This window comes from Coregonus clupeaformis, chromosome 27 (assembly GCF_020615455.1).
Source record: "Coregonus clupeaformis isolate EN_2021a chromosome 27, ASM2061545v1, whole genome shotgun sequence".
Lineage (NCBI taxonomy): Eukaryota > Metazoa > Chordata > Actinopteri > Salmoniformes > Salmonidae > Coregonus > Coregonus clupeaformis.
Window position 1 is genome coordinate 51,400,837 of NC_059218.1, and position 20,339 is coordinate 51,421,175.

The 20,339-nt window shown below is 42.9% G+C and overlaps 1 protein-coding gene and 3 non-coding genes across 5 annotated transcripts; 3 read left to right on the plus strand and 1 right to left on the minus strand.

Moving 5' to 3' along the window:
- Positions 1-345: 345 nt before the first annotated feature.
- On the minus strand, positions 346-12,763 carry scoca (short coiled-coil protein a). 2 transcript variants are annotated; one of them, XM_041851655.2, is made up of 4 exons: positions 12,537-12,763; positions 9,397-9,468; positions 8,535-8,615; positions 346-2,480 (listed from the first exon to the last, which is right to left on the minus strand). In XM_041851655.2, exons 1-4 carry the CDS (start codon positions 12,604-12,606, stop codon positions 2,338-2,340), a joined length of 366 nt encoding a protein of 121 aa, XP_041707589.2. In that variant the 5' UTR covers positions 12,607-12,763; the 3' UTR covers positions 346-2,337. The 2 variants fall into 2 exon arrangements, with proteins under 2 accessions (XP_041707589.2, XP_041707590.1); XM_041851656.2 differs by lacking the exon at positions 12,537-12,763 and adding an exon at positions 10,250-10,389.
- An 802-nt stretch (positions 12,764-13,565) lies between these two features.
- trnai-aau lies at positions 13,566-13,639 on the plus strand. The gene has a single exon. It is a non-coding gene; the product is annotated as a tRNA-Ile (tRNA).
- Positions 13,640-16,174: 2,535 nt separating this feature from the next.
- Positions 16,175-16,248, plus strand: trnai-aau. The gene has a single exon. It is a non-coding gene; the product is annotated as a tRNA-Ile (tRNA).
- A 2,444-nt stretch (positions 16,249-18,692) lies between these two features.
- On the plus strand, positions 18,693-18,766 carry trnai-aau. The gene has a single exon. It is a non-coding gene; the product is annotated as a tRNA-Ile (tRNA).
- The last annotated feature ends 1,573 nt before the right edge of the window (positions 18,767-20,339 follow it).

Genomic DNA, 20,339 nt, shown 5'->3' on the forward strand with positions numbered 1-20,339 from the left:
GTTGGCATAACACTATCAAACAGACTGGCACTCAGGCTAACTTGTCATTGTACTGTTTCATTTCGGGTCCATGAAAAGTGCTGAGTCATTGCATTAGGCTGCTCCACTCTTGGGAGACAGACAGACTTCACCCAAGGAGCAGTCTGAAGTGTGCCTCTGGGTTGGAACAGAGCATCCTTGCCTTTCCCTGGTTTCTGTCTGTCTAGAGGTAACCTATAGATACTACCAAGATCTCACTAAGGATGCATCTCACTAGTCAAGAGGCCTTATCTACTTCCCCTTGTCCCCTTCACTCTCTCTTTCCCTTATTTCTATTGACACCAAGTTAAACTCCCGACTCGTGCAAAAGCTTAAGAAGTATTTTTTTATTAAAACAAAAGTGTTAAAAGGCAACAGTCATAAAATCTATACACTTCTACACACAAGGCAATTTGTTCCATAGGATGTGTGTAGCGATTATCAACATGCCTGAAGGAAAAACGAAGAAGTTGCAGTTCCCAAATGGCACCCTGTATAGTGTACTACTTTAGACCAGGGCCTACAGGCTCAAAGTAGTGCACTATATAGGGAATAGGGTGCCATTTGGGAGTAACAAGAGTCACTGAAGCATACAATTATAATACCATTTTAACATATTACAAAATAAATAAATAATGTGATGCATTGAAGTGCAGTGGAATCATCTCAATATTCCCTCATCTTTTCCTTCAGCGCGTGGAACCAATAGAACCTTAGAATCTCTCGCTCAACTCTTATTTCTGATCTCTGTACAATTGAGTGTTGTGATTCTTCCTGATTAATTAGGAATTTCTGACCATTTTATCCTCTATTCAAATAGAATTGAAACTGACCTAGCCATCTCCTAGCCAAAATCCCAATTGTCCATGTCCTGATCACATCCCCGATAAAGGTTCTCCTCTCATAGAATCTCTTGCTGGACCCTTATCTTATTACTATAACCAGCCTAGGGCAGCACAGCCATGCTTCCACAATCCATTTTCCAAAGAAGGAATAAAAACGTTCCGATCAGCAGATCTGTGTTAATGCACTGACGGAACACAGAACCTTCCGGAGTGTTCTCCAGCCTGAGTGTTCTAATCAATACCACTCAAGGCTCTCTTTCACTGTAAAAAGCAGGGGCAAGAGCTCTCTCTCTCTCCTGTCCTCCCTCACTTTCTCCATCCTTCTCTCCTCCTCCCTCCCTCCACCATCATAGGTAAAGTAGGCTGTCTTACCCTGTAGTTTAGCTTGACCCTAGTCAAGGGTTGCATTCAAGATGGCATCAGGAGCATCATTTGTTATGTACAGCGTAACACCTGTTTTCTGTGCTTTTTCTTTACCTACTGACTCCACACAGCACTCCATGGTGACGATATGAATTAGGAATCACGTTCATAGAGGAATGAGTAGCATAACAGCGATGACAACATCTTTTGAGTATGTTAGTAGTACTGCTTAAATAAACGTCATACAGAATCATATTTCATCATGTTTGTGTTGATCAATAAGTGGTGGAAATTAACAATTAGAACACAGACACTTAGTAACCTTTGATCAATCAATCGATTAGATGAGAGAACAGTTGGAGTGCGTTAATAATATATTAGTGAATTACACCGCCATGTCATTTAATATCCTTGATTCATATATTTTGGGCCAAGAGATTGGCCTTCATATTCAACAGCACAGCCAGTCAAGTCCAGTTTCATTCCAGATCAAACCAGTATAAACTAGTCATCAAAATAAAAAGGTCTGATGTCATAACTAGGAAGAGATGCAGTTGACAAAACAATACAGTATTATAAAATAAGATGAATTATAAAAGAGTTAAATAATGTCTGGGGTTTGATGTGCATTTATATGTTAGGAGGGTAAAAGAGGTCAAATAAGACTGTAAACTGGACTCTTAGGGGTGGGGTTGGAGTGTAGGGATGATTTGGGAGTCTGAAGTAGAAGTCACCCCTAACCACAGATCTAGGATTAGACTACCCTACGTAGTGCACTACGTTTAACCAGAGCTCATGGCACCCTATTCCCTACACAGTGCACTACTTTTAACCAGAGCTCATGGCACCCTATTCCCTGGTAGTGCACTACATAGGAAATAAGCTTCCATTTGGAACACATCCGTATCTGTCCCTAGAACTATGGTTGAAGAACACTTCCACCTACTCTGCTGTAATTTGGGAGAGGAGATGTTGCAGGTAGCCTGAGTGCCAGTCTGTTTGTGCTATCATGCCTTCTGTTTTGTCATCCCAAACATGGAGATGGTAAAAACACAAACAGATCTGGTACCAGGCTGTTGTAGGTGGTCTCACTCCCCCTGGTCGTCGTGGGTTACTTCCGTTTGCTCTTGGTGCCGGTGGTTTGGAACACACTGGAGGCCGACATGAGGTTCTCGATGTACTGGCCTAGAACCTGGTTCTCCGACTTCAACTTCAGGTTCTCCTCTTTGACCGCGTCCACACGTGATGACAGGTCTGGAACAACAGAGGTACGGAACTTAGAACTAGACAGAAATAGAACAAGACAGACCAGTGTTTCCCCTAGATAAGGTTTTATTTTTAAGGCGGGTGCAACAGCGTTTGACAGGGGAGGCCACCCCGCCTAAGTAAGTAATGTTAGATGAAACGCTGATACAGAAACAGAAGCCTCCTAATATAATCTCAGATACTGACGCCAAAGTCTCTCCATTTTCCTGATCACTGCCAAATACTCCTCCCTGCCAGACTAGACTGAATGTTTTAGCTTACTCATATCAAAATGTATTTGCCACATGCACCGAATACAGCAGGTGTAGACATTACAGTGAAATGCTTACTTACAAGCCCTTAACCAACAATGTAAAATAAAAAAAGTGTTAAAGAAAAATAGAAAATAAAAGCAAATAGCAGCAGTAAAATAAAATAGCAGTAGGGAGGCTATATACAGGGGCACCGGCTAGTCGAGGTAGTTGAGGTCATATGTACATGTAGGTAGAGTTAGTGACTATGCATAAATACACTGCTCAAAAAAATAAAGGGCATGCTCCTGATGAGGTGGCGGATGGTCTCCTGAGGGATCTCCTCCCAGACCTGGCCTAAAGCATCCGCCAACTCCTGGACAGTCTGTGGTGCAACGTGGCGTTGGTGGATGGAGCGAGACATGATGTCCCAGATGTGCTCAATTGGATTGGTCTGGGGAACGGGCGGGCCAGTCCATAGCATAAATGCCTTCCTCTTGCAGGAACTGCTGACACACTCCAGCCACATGAGGTCTAGCATTGTCTTGCATTAGGAGGAACCCAGGGCCAACCGCACCAGCATATGGTCTCACAAGGGGTCTGAGGATCTCATCTCGGTACCTAATGGCAGTCAGGCTACCTCTGGCGAGCACATGGAGGGCTGTGCGGCCCCCCAAAGAAATGCCACCCCACACCATGACTGACCCAACGCCAAACCGGTCATGCTGGAGGATGTTGCAGGCACGGCGTCTCCAGACTCTGTCACGTCTGTCACGTGCTCAGTGTGAACCTGCTTTCATCTGTGAAGAGCACAGGGCGCCAGTGGCGAATTTGCCAATCTTGGTGTTCTCTGGCAAATGCCAAACGTTCTGCACGGTGTTGGGCTGTAAGCACAACCCCCACCTGTGGACGTCGGGCCCTCATACCACCCTCATGGAGTCTGTTTCTGACCGTTTGAGCAGACACATGCACATTTGTGCAGTGCAAATAGTGCGGGTAGCCATGAATAGCTGTTCAGGAGTCTTAAGGCTTGGGGGTAGAAGCTGTTGAGAAGCCTTTTGGACCTAGACTTGGCGCTCCGGTACCGCTTGCCGTGCCGTAGCAGAGAGAACAGTCTATGACTAGGGTGGCTTTTTAGGGCCTTCCTCTGACACCGCCTGGTATAGAGGTCCTGTATGGCAGGAAGCTTGGCCCCAGTGATGTACTGGGCCGTACGCACTACCCTCTGTAGTGCCTTGCGGTCGGAGGCAGAGCAGTTGCCATACCAGGCAGTGATGCAACCAGTCAGGATGCTCTCGATGGTGCAGCTGTATAACTTTTTGAGGATCTAAGGACCCATGCCAAATCTTTTCAGTCTCCTGAGGGGGAATAGGTTTTGTCGTGCCCTCTTCACGACTGTCTTGGTGTGTTTGGACCATGATAGTTCGTTGGTGATGTGGACACCAAGGAACTTGAAGCTCTCAACCTGTTCCACTACAGCCCCATCGATGAGAATGGGGGCATGCTCAGTCCTCTTTTTTTTCCTGTAGTCCACAATCATCTCCTTTGTCTTGATCACATTGAGGGAGAGGTCGTTATCCTGGCACCACACGGCCAGGTCTCTGACCTCCTCCCTATTGGCTGTCTCATCGCTGTCGGTGATCAGGCCTATCACTGTTGTGTCGTCGGAAAACTTAATGATGGTGTTGGAGTCGTACCTGGCCATGCAGTCATGGGTGAACAGGGAGTACAGGAGGGGACTGAGCACGCAGCCCTGAGGGGCCCCCGTGTTGAGGATCAGCGTGGCAGACGTGTTGTTACCTACCCTTACCACTTGGGGGCAGCCCGTCAGGAAGTCCAGGATCCAGTTGCAGAGGGAGGTGTTTAGTCCCAGGATCCTTAGCTTTGTGATGAGCTTTGAGGGCACTATGGTGTTGAACGCTGAGCTGTAGTCAATGAATAGCATTCTCACGTAGGTGTTCCTCTTGTCCAGATGGGAAAGGGCAGTGTGGAGTGCAATAGAGATTGCATCATCTGTGGATCTGTTGGGGCGGTATGCAAAATTGGTGTGGGTCTAGGGTTTCTGGGATAATGGTGTTGATGTGAGCCATGACTGGCCTTTCAAAGCACTTCATGGCTACAGACGTGAGTGCTATGGGTCGATGCCAAATACTCCTCCCTGCCAGACTAGACTGAATGTTTTAGCTTATTCCACATCAATGCCAAATACTCCTCCCTACCAGACTTGACAATGTTTAGCAGCACCAGACTGCTATATTAAAGGTAGATTTAAATACATCCCAAATGGCACACTATTCCCTATGTAGTGCACTACTTTTGACCAAGGCCCATAGGGAATAGGGTGCCATTTTAAATCCATCCGAGTCAGGAAGGGAGTAGCTGTATTAGCCTCACAGAGAGGATGAGCGGGTGGCTCAGTCAGGGTAAAACACTAAACAGGGTTTGACACACACACACACACACTAAACAGTGTTTGAGTTAGAGTAGACAGATACAATTGGAGACCCATTTAGGAGCTCCATTAACACAACTGGGGCTTCCTGAAAGGAGGGAGGGATGAGATAAATGATGAGAGAGAGGGCTCATCAGACCATGAGGGAAAGAAATGGAGAGAGAGGGAGAGAAAGATAGGGAAGGAGTGAGGGATGGTGTCAGTGAACAAGGGAGAAAGAGACAGACAGACAGAGTGACCACGAGTCTAGTCATTGGTTATATCATGCCATGGTTGGTGTCACATAACAGTGAGGGAGACTGCAAGAGAAAGAGTGAAAGTGAATGCCAGTATATGACCTTCCATGTAACTAAAACTAAGGGCGAGAGAGAGAGAGAGAGCGAGAGCAGGAGAGAGCGAGAGCAGGAGAGAGAGAGAGAGAGAGAGAGAGCGCGAGAGCAGGAGAGAGAGGGAGAGCAGGAGAGAGAGAGAGCGAGAGCAGGAGAGAGAGCGCGAGAGCAGGAGAGAGAGAGAGAGAGAGAGAGGGAGAGCAGGAGAGAGAGAGAGAGCGGAGAAGAGGAAGAGAGAAACACCATTGTAAATACAACCTATTTGCACATCATTACAACACTATATAGACATAATATGACATTTGAAATGTCTTTATTCTTTTGGAACTTTTGTGAGTGTAATATTTACTGTTAATTTTTTATTATCTATTTCACTTGCTTTGGCAATGCAAACATGTTTCCCATGCCAATAAAGCCCTTAAATGGAATATAAATTAAATTGAGAGAGCGGAGAAGAGGGAGAGAGAGGAGAAGAAGAGAGAAGAGAGGAGAGGAGAAGAGAGAGGAGAAGAGAAGAGAGGAGAAGAGAGAGAGAGGAGAAGAGAGAGAGAGGGAGAGCATGTGACAGAAGGAAAAAGAGAGAAGGATTTATAGCACTGTGTGTGTGTGTGTAGCAGTGGATGCTCAGAGGAGGAAGGGGAGGACCATCCTCAGTGAATTTCATACAAATTAAAATGGTAAAACATAAAAAAAGTTATCCTTTTTAGATAAAACTATACTAAATATAATCACGTCACCACATAATTGATTAAAACACACTATTTTGCAAAGAAGGTCTACAGTAGCCTCAACAGTACTCTGTAGGGTAGCACCATGGTGTAGCCGGAGGACAGCTAGCTTCCGTCCTCCTCTGGGTACATTGACTTCAATACAAATCCAAGGAGGCTCATGGTTCTCACCCCCTTCCATAGACTTACACAGTAATCATCAAAGGATCAGAGAATGAATCTAGTACTGAAAGCATAAGCTACAGCTAGCTAGCACTGCAGTGTATAAAATGTGGTGAGTAGTGGACTCAAAGAGAGAGAGACACAATAGCTGAACAGTTTTGAACAAATTAATTTCTTCCAAAATTAAGGAGGGAAATAGAGAGAGAGAGAGAGAGATTGTCCTTTTTTTCCACTTTCAGTTTCACTTACTTAGCTAGCAATTGCAGCTGGCTAGTTTGCCTACTGAAACACCCTGCTCAATCAGAGGGATGCTATGTTAGCTAGCTGGCTATGACTTTCCAACACAACACTGGAACTCTTCAAAGTGAAGGTACGCTTTTGGTATTACTAATTTATTGCCACTGGGGCCCGCCGGTGTAACTGCTTACTGATTGTACACTAACGTTACTGCATGATTGTAGCGGGTTTACTAACACGTTAGTTTTATTAGCTATGCTGACTATGACGTTACCTTAGCTAATATGGTGACAACGATGTAGGCTGTGTGTAGCGGTTTGGCTTGGAAAGGTTTTTTCACCTAGTCACATACAGCTGATGTGTTGTGCATTAAAGTCCACAAGCGAAGGGACAAGGTGAGAGGAGGAGAGCACATAGAAGGAATACAAAGTGGCTTCTATGGAAGTGAACTGTGTTTACGCGTGATCAGGGGTGTATTCATTCCGCCGATTCTGTTGAAAAAAGTTTCGCAAACGGAACAAAACAGGGATAAACATACCTCAATTTTTCCAATAGAAACTCTTGTTTGCAACTGTTGGACTAATGATTACACCCTATATCAGCTAGATGCAGGCAAGAGTGTGCAAGGCGGTATTGAATGTCACTGACTGTCCATGTGTCACTGTCTGTCGCCTCAAATCTGTCTCTCGACCTGTGTCCACCTACGTTGTAAACTTTCATTCATAGTCCAGGTTGTAGCAACCACATGATGGGAATTGGGGAAAATGTCAGTATCATGTAGTAGCCTAAACCTATCGCTGTTACATTGAACTGGGTGAATGGAATATGAATGACAGTCATCCAATATGCTGTATTAGAAATAAGGCCATGCTCATTAAAAAATAAAATCTTAAACGGATATATAGATAGTGTAACAGGGAGAGAGACTGTCTGTTAACAGGGTATTCTGTGTAACAGGGAGCGAGAGAGATGTGTGTTACCTTCCCGTGTGTGTAACAGGGAGAGAGAGAGATGTGTGTTACCTTCCAGTGTGTGTAACAGAGAGAGAGAGAGATGTGTGTTACCTTCCAGTGTGTGTAACGGAGAGAGAGAGATGTGTGTTACCTTCCAGTGTGTGTAACAGGGAGAGAGAGAGATGTGTGTTACCTTCCAGTGTGTGTAACAGGGAGAGAGAGAGATGTGTGTTACCTTCCAGTGTGTGTAACAGGGAGAGAGAGAGAGATGTGTGTTACCTTCCAGTGTGTGTAACAGGGAGAGAGAGAGATGTGTGTTACCTTCCAGTGTGTGTAACAGGGAGAGAGAGAGATGTGTGTTACCTTCCAGTGTGTGTAACAGAGAGAGAGAGATGTGTGTTACCTTCCAGTGTGTGTAACAGAGAGAGAGAGATGTGTGTTACATTCCAGTGTGTGTAACGGAGAGAGAGAGATGTGTGTTACCTTCCAGTGTGTGTAACAGAGAGAGAGATGTGTGTTACCTTCCAGTGTGTGTAACGGAGAGAGAGAGATGTGTGTTACCTTCCAGTGTGTATAACGGAGAGAGAGAGATGTGTGTTACCTTCCAGTGTGTGTAACAGAGAGAGAGAGATGTGTGTTACCTTCCAGTGTGTGTAACAGAGAGAGAGATGTGTGTTACCTTCCAGTGTGTGTAACAGGGAGATGTGAGTTACCTTCCAGTGTGTGTAACAGGGAGATGTGAGTTACCTTCCAGTGTGTGTAACAGGGAGATGTGAGTTACCTTCCAGTGTGTGTAACAGGGAGATGTGAGTTACCTTCCAGTGTGTGTAACAGGGAGATGTGAGTTACCTTCCAGTGTGTGTAACAGGGAGATGTGAGTTACCTTCCAGTGTGTGTAACAGGGAGAGATGTGTTACCTTCCAGTGTGTGTAACAGGGAGAGATGTGTTACCTTCCAGTGTGTGTTGTAGCTCCAGCACCTGGTTGATGAGCCTCGTCTTCTCCTCCATCTCTACCTGGTTCTCCATGTCTCCTGACAAACACAACACACACTATATTACTAAAAATAAATAAATACTGAACACACACACACTATATTACAAAATAAAATAAAAAATACTGAACACACACACTATATTACTGAACACAACACACACACACTATATTACTGAACACACACACACACACTATATTACTGAACACAACACACACACACTATATTACTGAACACAACACACACACTATATTACTGAACACAACACACACACACTATATTACTGAACACAACACACACTATATTACTGAACACAACACACACTATATTACTGAACACAACACACACTATATTACTGAACACAATACACACTATATTACTGAACACAATACACACTATATTACTGAACACATACATGTAACCTATCAGACAACACAAACAGACAGACAAACAGATACAAACTGACAGATACAGGCAGACAGACAGATACAAACTGACAGATACAGACAGACAGACAGATACAAACTGACAGATACAGGCAGACAGACAGATACAAACTGACAGATACAGGCAGACAGACAGATACAAACTGACAGATACAGGCAGACAGACAGATACAAACTGACAGATACAGGCAGACAGACAGAATACAAACTGACAGATACAGGCAGACAGACAAACAGATACAAACTGACAGATACAGGCAGACAGACAGATACAAACTGACAGATACAGGCAGACAGACAGATACAAACTGACAGATACAGGCAGACAGACAGATACAAACAGAGACAGGATGTGTTATTGTCCATGGCATTACCATCCATGTCGCAGTTCATGGTGAAGACCTCGTTGTCCTGTTTGGTATGCAGGGCTGCAGTTCCTCTGTCCACTGTACAAACAAACACACACACACAACACAGACAATACATCAAGGTGAGAAAAAATATATAGCCAGCTACTATCATATGATATAGGGGCCAATACAACGGAAAATGTACGCGAAATGTCATTGCACTATCACTGCCATCTCATTCAAATTGACCTCACATCACCAGGCTCGAGCCAAAAAGCTGGTTGTCTCCAACTAACGGTCCCCAGTTAACTCCTCGACTTGTCTAACGGACTATTATTTCAGATAAAGCAGATAAAGGTAGCTAGTTAGATACGTGAACAACAGTACTGTACGTTAGCTGGCTAGCTTCATTCAAAAACACAAGCAAGAAGACAGAGGAAGCCATTACAGGCCAATATGACAAGTGATGCTACCTGGCTCTCTAGCTAGCTAAACTAACAACAACACACCCATGACCAGGCAGCTAGCTGGTCAGGTAGCATAGCGGCAAGCTAATGTTAGCCATCTAACTCTGTTTCATACGATATGCTAACATTTTACAGAGAAGCAAGAGTACCCAGATGAAACCGAGGGAGAAGAAAACGACTACTGTAGCTAACTACCGGCTGTCAAATTAATAACCGCGAAATTATTATGTTAGCTTGTGCTCCTAGCTAACTCGTAGCTAGTCGGTTAGCCAGAATGCTAGCTAACGTTAGCAAGTTAGACAGCTAAAATCTTAAAAATCTGTCTAATCGGTAGCATTGACGTGCGATTCTCAACAACTACAAGCCTAGCCACGTAGTATCGTTATATTTCTGAAATGTCAGTCACTTACCCTTTGGTATAATAACAATATTGTGTCAAAACCTTATCCGGTTTGTGTGGTAACGTTATTAGCTCCTAGACGACACTGCGGATTTCCATGTATGACTGTCTGCGATGGGACGTCCTCACACACATTCACATTAGCTGGTTGTGCCGATGGATGTGGCCGACAGGGGGAGCCAGCGCAATAGAAACAGCCACAGGTGGTATCAAAATAATGACGACATTTATTGGGCCCCGTAACAATACCCCTGAATGACCTCATTCCCTCCTCTAGCCTACTTGCTCCCTTCACTAGATGTAAACTAGTAGTCTGATGAAGGGACAACATGAAGGACTTTTGATATCCGATAGGTGTGGCAGCACTGTGTGCGTCTGTTTGTGTGCACATGCATGCGTGAGTATTCCATTTAATTTGTATTCTGTTCTTCACTATAGTACAGCCTCTCTCTCTCTCTCTCACACACACACACACAAACACACACACACACACATACACACTGCAGCTCTGACAGATGCTCCGGTGTCTCTCGTCACAGTTAGCAGTGAAGCAGCAGTTGGCAATGCTAGACCAGCCGTATCACACGCACATGTCTCCTTCTGTCTGCAGCTAAGACTAACCCAGGGGAGACTGTTGCTTGGCCAACCCTACCCAGGCGGTACCTCCAGTTCTAGCATTCTGTGTCTTATAGTACCTCATTGTTCTGTATCTTATTGTACCTCAATGTTCTGTAGGCTAGACACAGATTGTTCATGACTCTGAATTTATATGAATGCGGGTAGTTCTTTGTCTGATTGGTCAGAATCATTCTCTACAGGACTCAACGGAGTAGAAGGTGTTTCACCTCGCTCTGTCTCAGTCTCTCTCTGGGGGAACATGGCTTTACAGTGTGTGTGTGTGTGTGTGTGTGTGTGTGTGTGTGTTTGTAGCTGACCTCTATACAGATAAAAAGTCCACCTTTGTAAAGAACCACACCTGAATCCTGCCACACAAGAAAAATCTCACCTCTGTATGCTTAAAAAGTACTTATCATCTATGTTTGTGTGTGTGTGTGTGTGTGTGTGTGTGTGTGTGTACACCTAAACTAAAGCTTCACCTGTGCTCAGCAATAATGGCCATACAGGTGTATACATGGACGTGGAGGATAGTTTGTTTGTGGCTCTGTTGTTGGCCAGGTATATACGTAGGGGCAGCAAACTACAGCTAGATGGATGCACTAACTGTACGTCGCTCTAAATAAAAGTGTACAAATGTACAACGGTCCAGGTGAATGTAGGTAAATGGATGTGGGTAGTCTAACCTGTCTGTGAATGAATGCTATCTATAGCAGGTATATGGGGAGAGTGGGGTAAATTGAGCCATTTTTTTTTTTTACATTCAGAATCACTCCGTCAAGGGGAAATGCAGAATAGTATTCTTTCTAACAAAGATATGTACATATTTCAGGATGTTGTGTATCCATGGAAATAATCAGAATTGATGTAAACATTGCAGTTTTGAAAACATAGCTTGTCCAAAACAAGTGGTATGTGGTAAATTGAGCCGCGGGACAGGTTAAATTAATCCGCCTACACATTTCTGTACTGAATAAAATATATTACCACTAACTTTATTTCCCAAACACAATTCAATACAGTCACAATAGCTTGTTTGTCTTTGAATCATTTTAAGCATATTTTAACACCTAAAACAAACACTTTTTAAAACACTTTTTACCTAGACCAGGCCCTCTTGTTACCTCATATCCCAGTGATAATGCCTTGCATTACGCCTGGGAAGAAAACACTTCAATTTGCTCAACTTGCCATTGGCTCAACCATTGGCTCAACCATTGGCTCAACTTACAACATGGCCATTGGCTCAACTTACCCCAAGGCAAACATTTTGACAATATTAGCCCACACAGCTTCAAGGATGCACTTTCATGATAGGTTTAAGACCTCATATTGAAGCTCATAAAGACTGATGTATAGAACAATCTTTAAATTATATCCTTTGGTTTAGATACAAACATCATGACACAATACCACAATAAATTCATTTGACTTGGTGAAAATTGTTTTTTTGGACCTAACTTGCTTACCACTTTTCCCATGTGATTTCTTCCTTCACCAGACTCCATGAAATGATGACCTCTTCCTAAATATTTGGTCAAATGATACATTTTGTGTATGGTTTCCTAGAAACGTACCCCTTCTTACCCCTTTGGCTCAACCTACCCCACTCTCCCCTACAGGTGTGTGTAGGTGAATGGACAGAGCTACTAGCCTTGCAATTAAAGGTGAGTTTCTCTTACCTGTAGGTCTGTCATCGGCTAGGGAGATGTTAGTGAAACTCCCGGCCTCTTCTTCCAACTCTCCTTCCATGACTGGACTGGAGTTTTCCCTGATTCCCCCTTTTAGTTTATGTTCCTCTCTACTCTAGCCTAAACGTTCTATTCTCCCTGTCTGCCTGTTTTCCCTTCCTCACTTCCGCTTGCTCTCTCTCCTTCTCACAGTCCCTCTTTTTATAGATTTGTTTTCTCTACCTGCTTTCTTTGTCTGTGTCACTCCCTTGCCCCTCTCTCACTCCTCCCCCCTTATTTCTCTAGCTCTCGCTCTCTCTCTCTTTCAGCGCCCCGCCCTCTAGGACACCTGTTCCTGTCAGGCGGCTCTCTCTCTCCTTCTGAATTATTTATGTTGTCACGGTTACCTGCCCAGATAACCTCGGTTACTGGACAGGCAGCAGGTGACACTAGTTTTTTTCCTGGGAAACAGATTGGCCCATAAAGGGTTCAAATTTCAGGGAGGGTCATTTGTTGGTTGAAAAGAAACACAAAACACTCATGTGTCATAAAGTAGTATTGCGCGCACACACACACACCACACCTTTCCCCATGCACACACACTTTTCCCCATGCTCACTTGGTCACACATTAACTAGAGAAGGGCACTAAGTACACAGAGAGGTAAAGAGCCAGGAAACAACTGCACTCTCTTTCTCCACTCCTTTCTCTTTCTTTCTTTCTTTCTTTCTTTCTTTCTTTCTTTCTTTCTTTCTTTCTTTCTTTCTTTCTTTCTTTCTTTCTTTCTTTCTTTCTTTCTTTTTTTCTTTCTTTCAGGCTAAGCTGTACAGGACTGACATCAGCCAGTCAACTACAACTACAGAGAAAGAGATACAGCCATGGTGGTGATCATTGACAGTGTAGTAAGGAGCCCTTGGAACTGGGCTGGATTTGTATACGTACTGTGCCCTCTAATGGTAGAATGTAGACATTGCAGATGAACAACCCCCTCCAGAGCCGTATATAGGTCTTACCCACTTCCGTTGGAAGCTTGTTACTCAAGGCCGGTTAGCTCAGTTGGTTAGAGCGTCGTGCTAATAACGCGAAGGTCGCGGGTTCGATACCCGTACTGGCCAGGAGGTATTTTACTGAACTATGAATATTTACAGCGTCTCAAAACTCTACTGAGTGGGGTCTGCAAATTAGTTTTGAAATTAGTAATATGAATAGTCATTTATTGTTTTATTGTGGAGTGACATTTTAATGCTTTTTTTCTAACTCATTTGTAGGAGTTTTCATTAGTCTTTGATCATCCAAGGAAGGGAGGGTGGACAGGGGACTCTATAGACTAAGGAACAGAGAGACAGAATGGGAAAGAAACAGATAGACGGGTCAAACAATCATTTGATTCATTCATTATGTAGTTGTTGAAATTCAATCAGCAGTTGTCCCCTAATTTCTGCATATCACAACCCCCTCCCCCCATACACACACAAACACACACAAACGCACACACACACACACACACACACACACACACACACCACACCTTTCCCCATGCACACACACTTTTCCCCATGCTCACTTGGTCACACATTAACTAGAGAAGGGCACTAAGTACACAGAGAGGTAAAGAGCCAGGAAACAACTGCACTCTCTTTCTCCACTCCTTTCTCTGTCTTTCTTTCTTTCTTTCTTTCTTTCTTTCTTTCTTTCTTTCTTTCTTTCTTTCTTTCTTTCTTTCTTTCTTTCTTTCTTTCTTTCTTTCTTTCTTTCTTTCTTTCTTTCTTTCTTTCTTTCTTTCTTTCCTCATTTATTTCTCTCTCTCTCTCTCTCTCTCTCTCTTTCTCTCTCTGGTGTATTTAGTACAATGAGGTTGGCTCATTAAAGAAAGACAAAAAGTATGTCTGTCTCTCTCCCTCTCCTTTTCCTTCTCTGACTCAATTCTATTAAGGGGCTTTATTGGCATGGGAAACACATGTTTACATTGCCAAAGTAAGTGAAATGGATCAACAAAAGTGAAATAAACAATAAAAAATGAACAGTAAATATTACACTCACAGAAGTTCCAAAAGAATAAAGACATTTCAAATGTCATATTATGTCTATATACAGTGTTGTAGCGATGTGCAAATAGTTAAAGTACAAAAGGGAAAATTAATATGGGTTCTATTTACAATGGTGTTTGTTCTTCACTGGTTGCCCTTGTCTTGTGGCAACAGGTCACAAATCTTGCTGCTGTGATTGCACACTGTGTTATTTCACCCAATAGAAATGGGAGTTTATCAAAATTGGATTTGTTTTCTAATTCTTTGTGGGTCTGTGTAATCTGAGGGAAATATGTGTCTAATATGGACATACATTTGGCAGGAGGTTAGGAAGTGCAACTCAGTTTCCACCTCATTTTGTGGACAGTGTGCACATAGCCTGTCTTCTCTTGAGAGCCAGGTCTGCCTACGGCGGCCTTTCTCAATAGCAAGGCTATGCTCACTGAGTCTGTACATAGTCAAAGCTTTCCTTAAGTTTGGGTCAGTCACAGTGGTCAGGTATTCTGCCACTGTGTACTCTCTGTTTAGGGCCAAATAGCATTTTAGTTAGCGTTTTTTTTTGTTAATCATTTCCAATGTGTTAAGTAATTATCTTTTTGTTTTCTCATGATTTGGTTGGGTCTAATTGTGTTGTTGTTGTTGTTGTCCTGGGGCTCTGTGGGGTCTGTTTGTGTTTGTTAACAGAGCCCCAGGACCAACTTACTTAGGGGACTCTTCTCCAAGTTCATCTCTCTGTAGGTGATGGCTTTGTTATGGAAGGTTTGGGAATCGCTTCCTTTTAGGTGGTTATAGAATTGAACGTCTCTCTACTGTCAGGGACCAGGTCTCTCTCCCTCTCCTTTTCCCTCTCTGACTCCATTCATCTCTCTTTCCTCTGTAAGTGGTCTGTGTGAGTAGAGTAGACTCCTTGGTCACAGGGTCTGGCTGTGAAATGCTCCATTATATTCCATTAACTGACAGGTCACAGTCATTTATTCTGTTAAATCAATGATCACTATTAAGTGTTGTTATTATCATGGGTATCAGAAATGGAGTACGGAGAAGGGTCTTACAACACAGTGTGTATTCAGGCTAAGCTATAATAATAATATGCCATTTAGCAGACGCTTTTATCCAAATCGACTTACAGTCATGCGTGCATACATTTTTTGTGTATGGGTGGTCCCGGTGATCGAACCCACTACCTTTGCATTACAAGCGCCGTGCTCTACCAGCTGAGCTACAGAGGACCACAGAGGGCCTGAGCTGTACAGGACTGACATCAGCCAGTCAACTACAACTACAGAGAAAGAGATACAGCCATGGTGGTGATCATTGACAGTGCAGGGATGTAGCTCAGTTGGTAGAGCATGGCGTTTGCAACGCCAGGGTTTTGGGTTCGATTCCGACGGGGGGTATGAAAAAAAATAATATATGTATACACTCACTAACTGTAAGTCGCTCTGGATAAGAGCGTCTGCTAAATGACTAAAATGTAAAATGTAGTAAGGAGCCCTTGGAACTGGGCTGGATTTGTATACGTACTGTGCCCTCTAATGGTAGAATGTAGACATTGCAGATGAACAACCCCCTCCTAAGCCATATATAGGTCTTAGTCACTTCCGTTGGTAGCTTGGTACTCAAGGCCGGTTAGCTCAGTTGGTTAGAGCGTCGTGCTAATAACGCGAAGGTCGCGGGTTCGATACCCGTACTGGCCAGGAGGTATTTTACTGAACTATGAATATTTACAGTGTCTCAAAACTCTAATGAGTGGGGTCTGCAATGTGGTTTTGAAATTACTAATTTATTGTTTTGTTGTGGAGTGACATTTTAATGCTTTTTTTCTAACTCATTTGTAGGAGTCTTCATTAGTCTTTGATCATCCAAGGAAGGGAGGGTGGACAGGGGACTCTATAGACTAAGGAACAGAGAGACAGAATGGGAAAGAAACAGATAGACGGGTCAAACAATCATTTGATTCATTCATTATGTAGTTGTTGAAATTCAATCAGCAGTTGTCCCCTAATTTCTGCATATCACAACCCCCCCCCCCCCCATACACACACACACAAACACACACACACACACACACACACACACACACACACACACACGTTTCTCCATGCACACACACTTTTCCCCATGCTCACTTGGTCACACATTAACTAGAGAAGGGCACTAAGTACACAGAGAGGTAAAGAGCCAGGAAACAACTGCACTCTCTTTCTCCACTCCTTTCTCTGTCTTTCTTTCTTTCTTTCTTTCTTTCTTTCTTTCTTTCTTTCTTTCTTTCTTTCTTTCTTTCTTTCTTTCTTTCTTTCTTTCTTTCTTTCTCTCTCTCTCTCTCTCTCTCTCTCTCTCTCTCTCTCTCTCTCTCTCTCTCTCTCTCTCTCTCTCTCTCTCTCTCTCTCTCTCTCTTTCTCTCTCTGGTGTATTTAGTACAATGAGGTTGGCTCATTAAAGAAAGAGAAAAAGTCTGTCTGTCTCTCTCCCTCTCCTTTTCCTTCTCTGACTCAATTCTATTAAAGGGCTTTATTGGCATGGGAAACACATGTTTACATTGCCAAAGTAAGTGAAATGGATCAACAAAAGTGAAATAAACAATAAAAAGTGAACAGTAAATATTACACTCACAGAAGTTCCAAAAGAATAAAGACATTTCAAATGTCATATTATGTCTATATACAGTGTTGTAGCGATGTGCAAATAGTTAAAGTACAAAAGGGAAAATAAATATGGGTTGTATTTACAATGGTGTTTGTTCTTCACTGGTTGCCCTTGTCTTGTGGCAACAGGTCACAAATCTTGCTGCTGTGATTGCACACTGTGGTATTTCACCCAATAGATATGAGAGTTTATCAAAATTGGATTTGTTTTCGAATTCTTTGTGGGTCTGTGTAATCTGAGGGAAATATGTGTCTAATATGGACATACATTTGGCAGGAGGTTAGGAAGTGCAACTCAGTTTCCACCTCATTTTGTGGGCAGTGTGCACATAGCCTGTCTTCTCTTGAGAGCCAGGTCTGCCTATGGCGACCTTTCTCAATAGCAAGGCTATGCTCACTGAGTCTGTACATAGTCAAAGCTTTCCTTAATTTTGGGTCAGTCACAGTGGTCAGGTATTCTGCCAATGTGTACTCTCTGTTTAGGGCCAAATATCATTCTAGTTTGCTCAGTTTTTTTGATAATTCTTTCCAATGTGTCAAGTAATTATATTTTCTGGATTTGGATAATTAGCGGGTATCGGCCTAATTCTGCTCTGCATGCGTTATTTGGTGTTTTACGTTGTACACAGAGGATATTTTTGCAGAATTCTGCATGCAGACTCTCAATTTGGTGTTTCTCCCATTTAGTGAATTCTTGGTTGGTGAGTGGACCCCAGACTTCACAACCATAAAGGGCAATGGGTTCTAGAACTGATTCAAGTATTTTTAGCCAGATCCTAATCGGGATGTGAAATTTTATGATCCTTTTGATGGCATAGAAGGCCCTTCTTGCCTTGTCTCTCAGATCGTTCACAGCTTTGTGTAAGTTACCTGTGGCGCTGATGTTTAGGCCGAGGTATGTATCATTTTTTGTGTGCTCTAGGGCAACGGTGTCTAGATGGAATTTGTATTTGTGGTCCTGGCAACTGGACTTTTTTGGATCGCCATTATTTTTGTCTTACTGAGATTTACTGTCAGGGACCAGGTCTCTCTCCCTCTCCTTTTCCCTCTCTGACTCCATTCATCTCTCTTTCCTCTGTAAGTGGTCTGTGTGAGTAGAGTAGACTCCTTGGTCACAGGGTCTGGCTGTGAAATGCTCCATTATATTCCATTAACTGTCAGGTCACAGTCATTTATTCTGTTAAATCAATGATCACTATTAAGTGTTGTTATTATCATGGGTATCAGAAATGGAGTACGGAGAAGGGTCTTACAACACAGTGTGTATTCAGGCTAAGCTGTACAGGCCTGACATCAGCCAGTCAACTACAACTACAGAGAAAGAGATACAGCCATGGTGGTGATCATTGACAGTGTAGTAAGGAGCCCTTGGAACTGGGCTGGATTTGTATACGTACTGTGCCCTCTAATGGTAGAATGTAGACATTGCAGATGAACAACCCCCTCCTAAGCCATATATAGGTCTTAGTCACTTCCGTTGGTAGCTTGGTACTCAAGGCCGGTTAGCTCAGTTGGTTAGAGCGTCGTGCTAATAACGCGAAGGTCGCGGGTTCGATACCCGTACTGGCCAGGAGGTATTTTACTGAACTATGAATATTTACAGTGTCTCAAAACTCTATTGAGTGGGGTCTACAATGTGGTTTTGAAATTTGTCAATTATTGTGGAGTGACATTTTAATGCTTTTTTTCTAACTCATTTGTAGGAGTTTTCATTAGTCTTTGATTATCCAAGGAAGGGAGGGAGGACAGGGGACTTTATAGACTAAGGAACAGAGAGACAGAATGGTAAAGAAACAGATAGACGGGTCAAACAATCATTTGATTCATTCATTATGTAGTTGTTGAAATTGAATCAGCAGTTGTCCCCTAATTTCTGCATATCATAATCCCCCCCCTTCACCCACATACACACACACACAAACACACACAAACACACACACACACACACACACACACACACCTTTCACCCAAGCACACACACTTTTCCCCATGCTCACTTGGTCACACATTAACTAGAGAAGGGCACTAAGTACACAGAGAGGTAAAGAGCCAGGAAACAACTGCACTCTCTTTCTCTCCTTTCTCTGTCTTTCTTTCTTTCTTTCTTTCTTTCTTTCTTTCTTTCTTTCTTTCTTTCTTTCTTTCTTTCTTTCTTTCTTTCTTTCTTTCTCTCTCTCTCTCTCTCTCTCTCTCTCTCTCTCTCTCCTCCTCTCTCTCTCTCTCTCTCTCTCTCTCTCTCTCTCTCTCTCTCTCTCTCTCTCTCTGGTGTATTTAGTACAATGAGGGTTGGCTCATTAAAGAAAGAGAAAAAGTCTGTCTGTCTCTCTCCCTCTCCTTTTCCTTCTCTGACTCAATTCTATTAAAGGGCTTTATTGGCATGGGAAACACATGTTTACATTGCCAAAGTAAGTGAAATGGATCAACAAAAGTGAAATAAACAATAAAAAAGTTAACAGTAAATATTACACTCACAGAAGTTCCAAAAGAATAAAGACATTTCAAATGTCATATTATGTCTATATACAGTTTTGTAGCGATGTGCAAATAGTTAAAGTACAAAAGGGAAAATAAATATGGGTTGTATTTACAATGGTGTTTGTTCTTCACTGGTTGCCCTTGTCTTGTGGCAACAGGTCACAACTCTTGCTGCTGTGATTGCACACTGTGGTATTTCACCCAATAGAAATGGGAGTTTATCAAAATTGAATTTGTTTTCGAATTCTTTGTGGGTCTGTGTAATCTGAGGGAAATATGTGTCTAATATGGACATACATTTGGCAGGAGGTTAGGAAGTGCAGCTCAGTTTCCACCTCATTTTGTGGGCAGTGTGCACATAGCCTGTCTTCTCTTGAGAGCCAGGTCTGCCTACGGCGACCTTTCTCAATAGCAAGGCTATGCTCACTGAGTCTGTACATAGTCAAAGTTTTCCTTAATTTTGGGTCAGTCACAGTGGTCAGGTATTCTGCCAATGTGTACTCTCTGTTTAGGGCCAAATATCATTCTAGTTTGCTCTGTTTTTTTGTTAATTCTTTCCAATGTGTCAAGTAATTATATTTTCTGGATTTGGATAATTAGCGGGTATCGGCCTAATTCTGCTCTGCATGCGTTATTTGGTGTTTTACGTTGTACACAGAGGATATTTT

Bases quoted from the DNA above. Each gene is read 5' to 3' on its own strand.
- scoca (XM_041851655.2), bottom strand. From the start codon at position 12,606: ATGGAAGGAGAGTTGGAAGAAGAGGCCGGGAGTTTCACTAACATCTCC. The intron at 9,469-12,536 runs GTAAGAGAAACT...TTGTTTGTACAG, and splicing joins AGCCGATGACAGACCTACAG to TGGACAGAGGAACTGCAGCC. The intron at 2,481-8,534 runs GTAACACATCTC...CTGTTGTTCCAG, and splicing joins GCTACAACACACACTGGAAG to ACCTGTCATCACGTGTGGAC.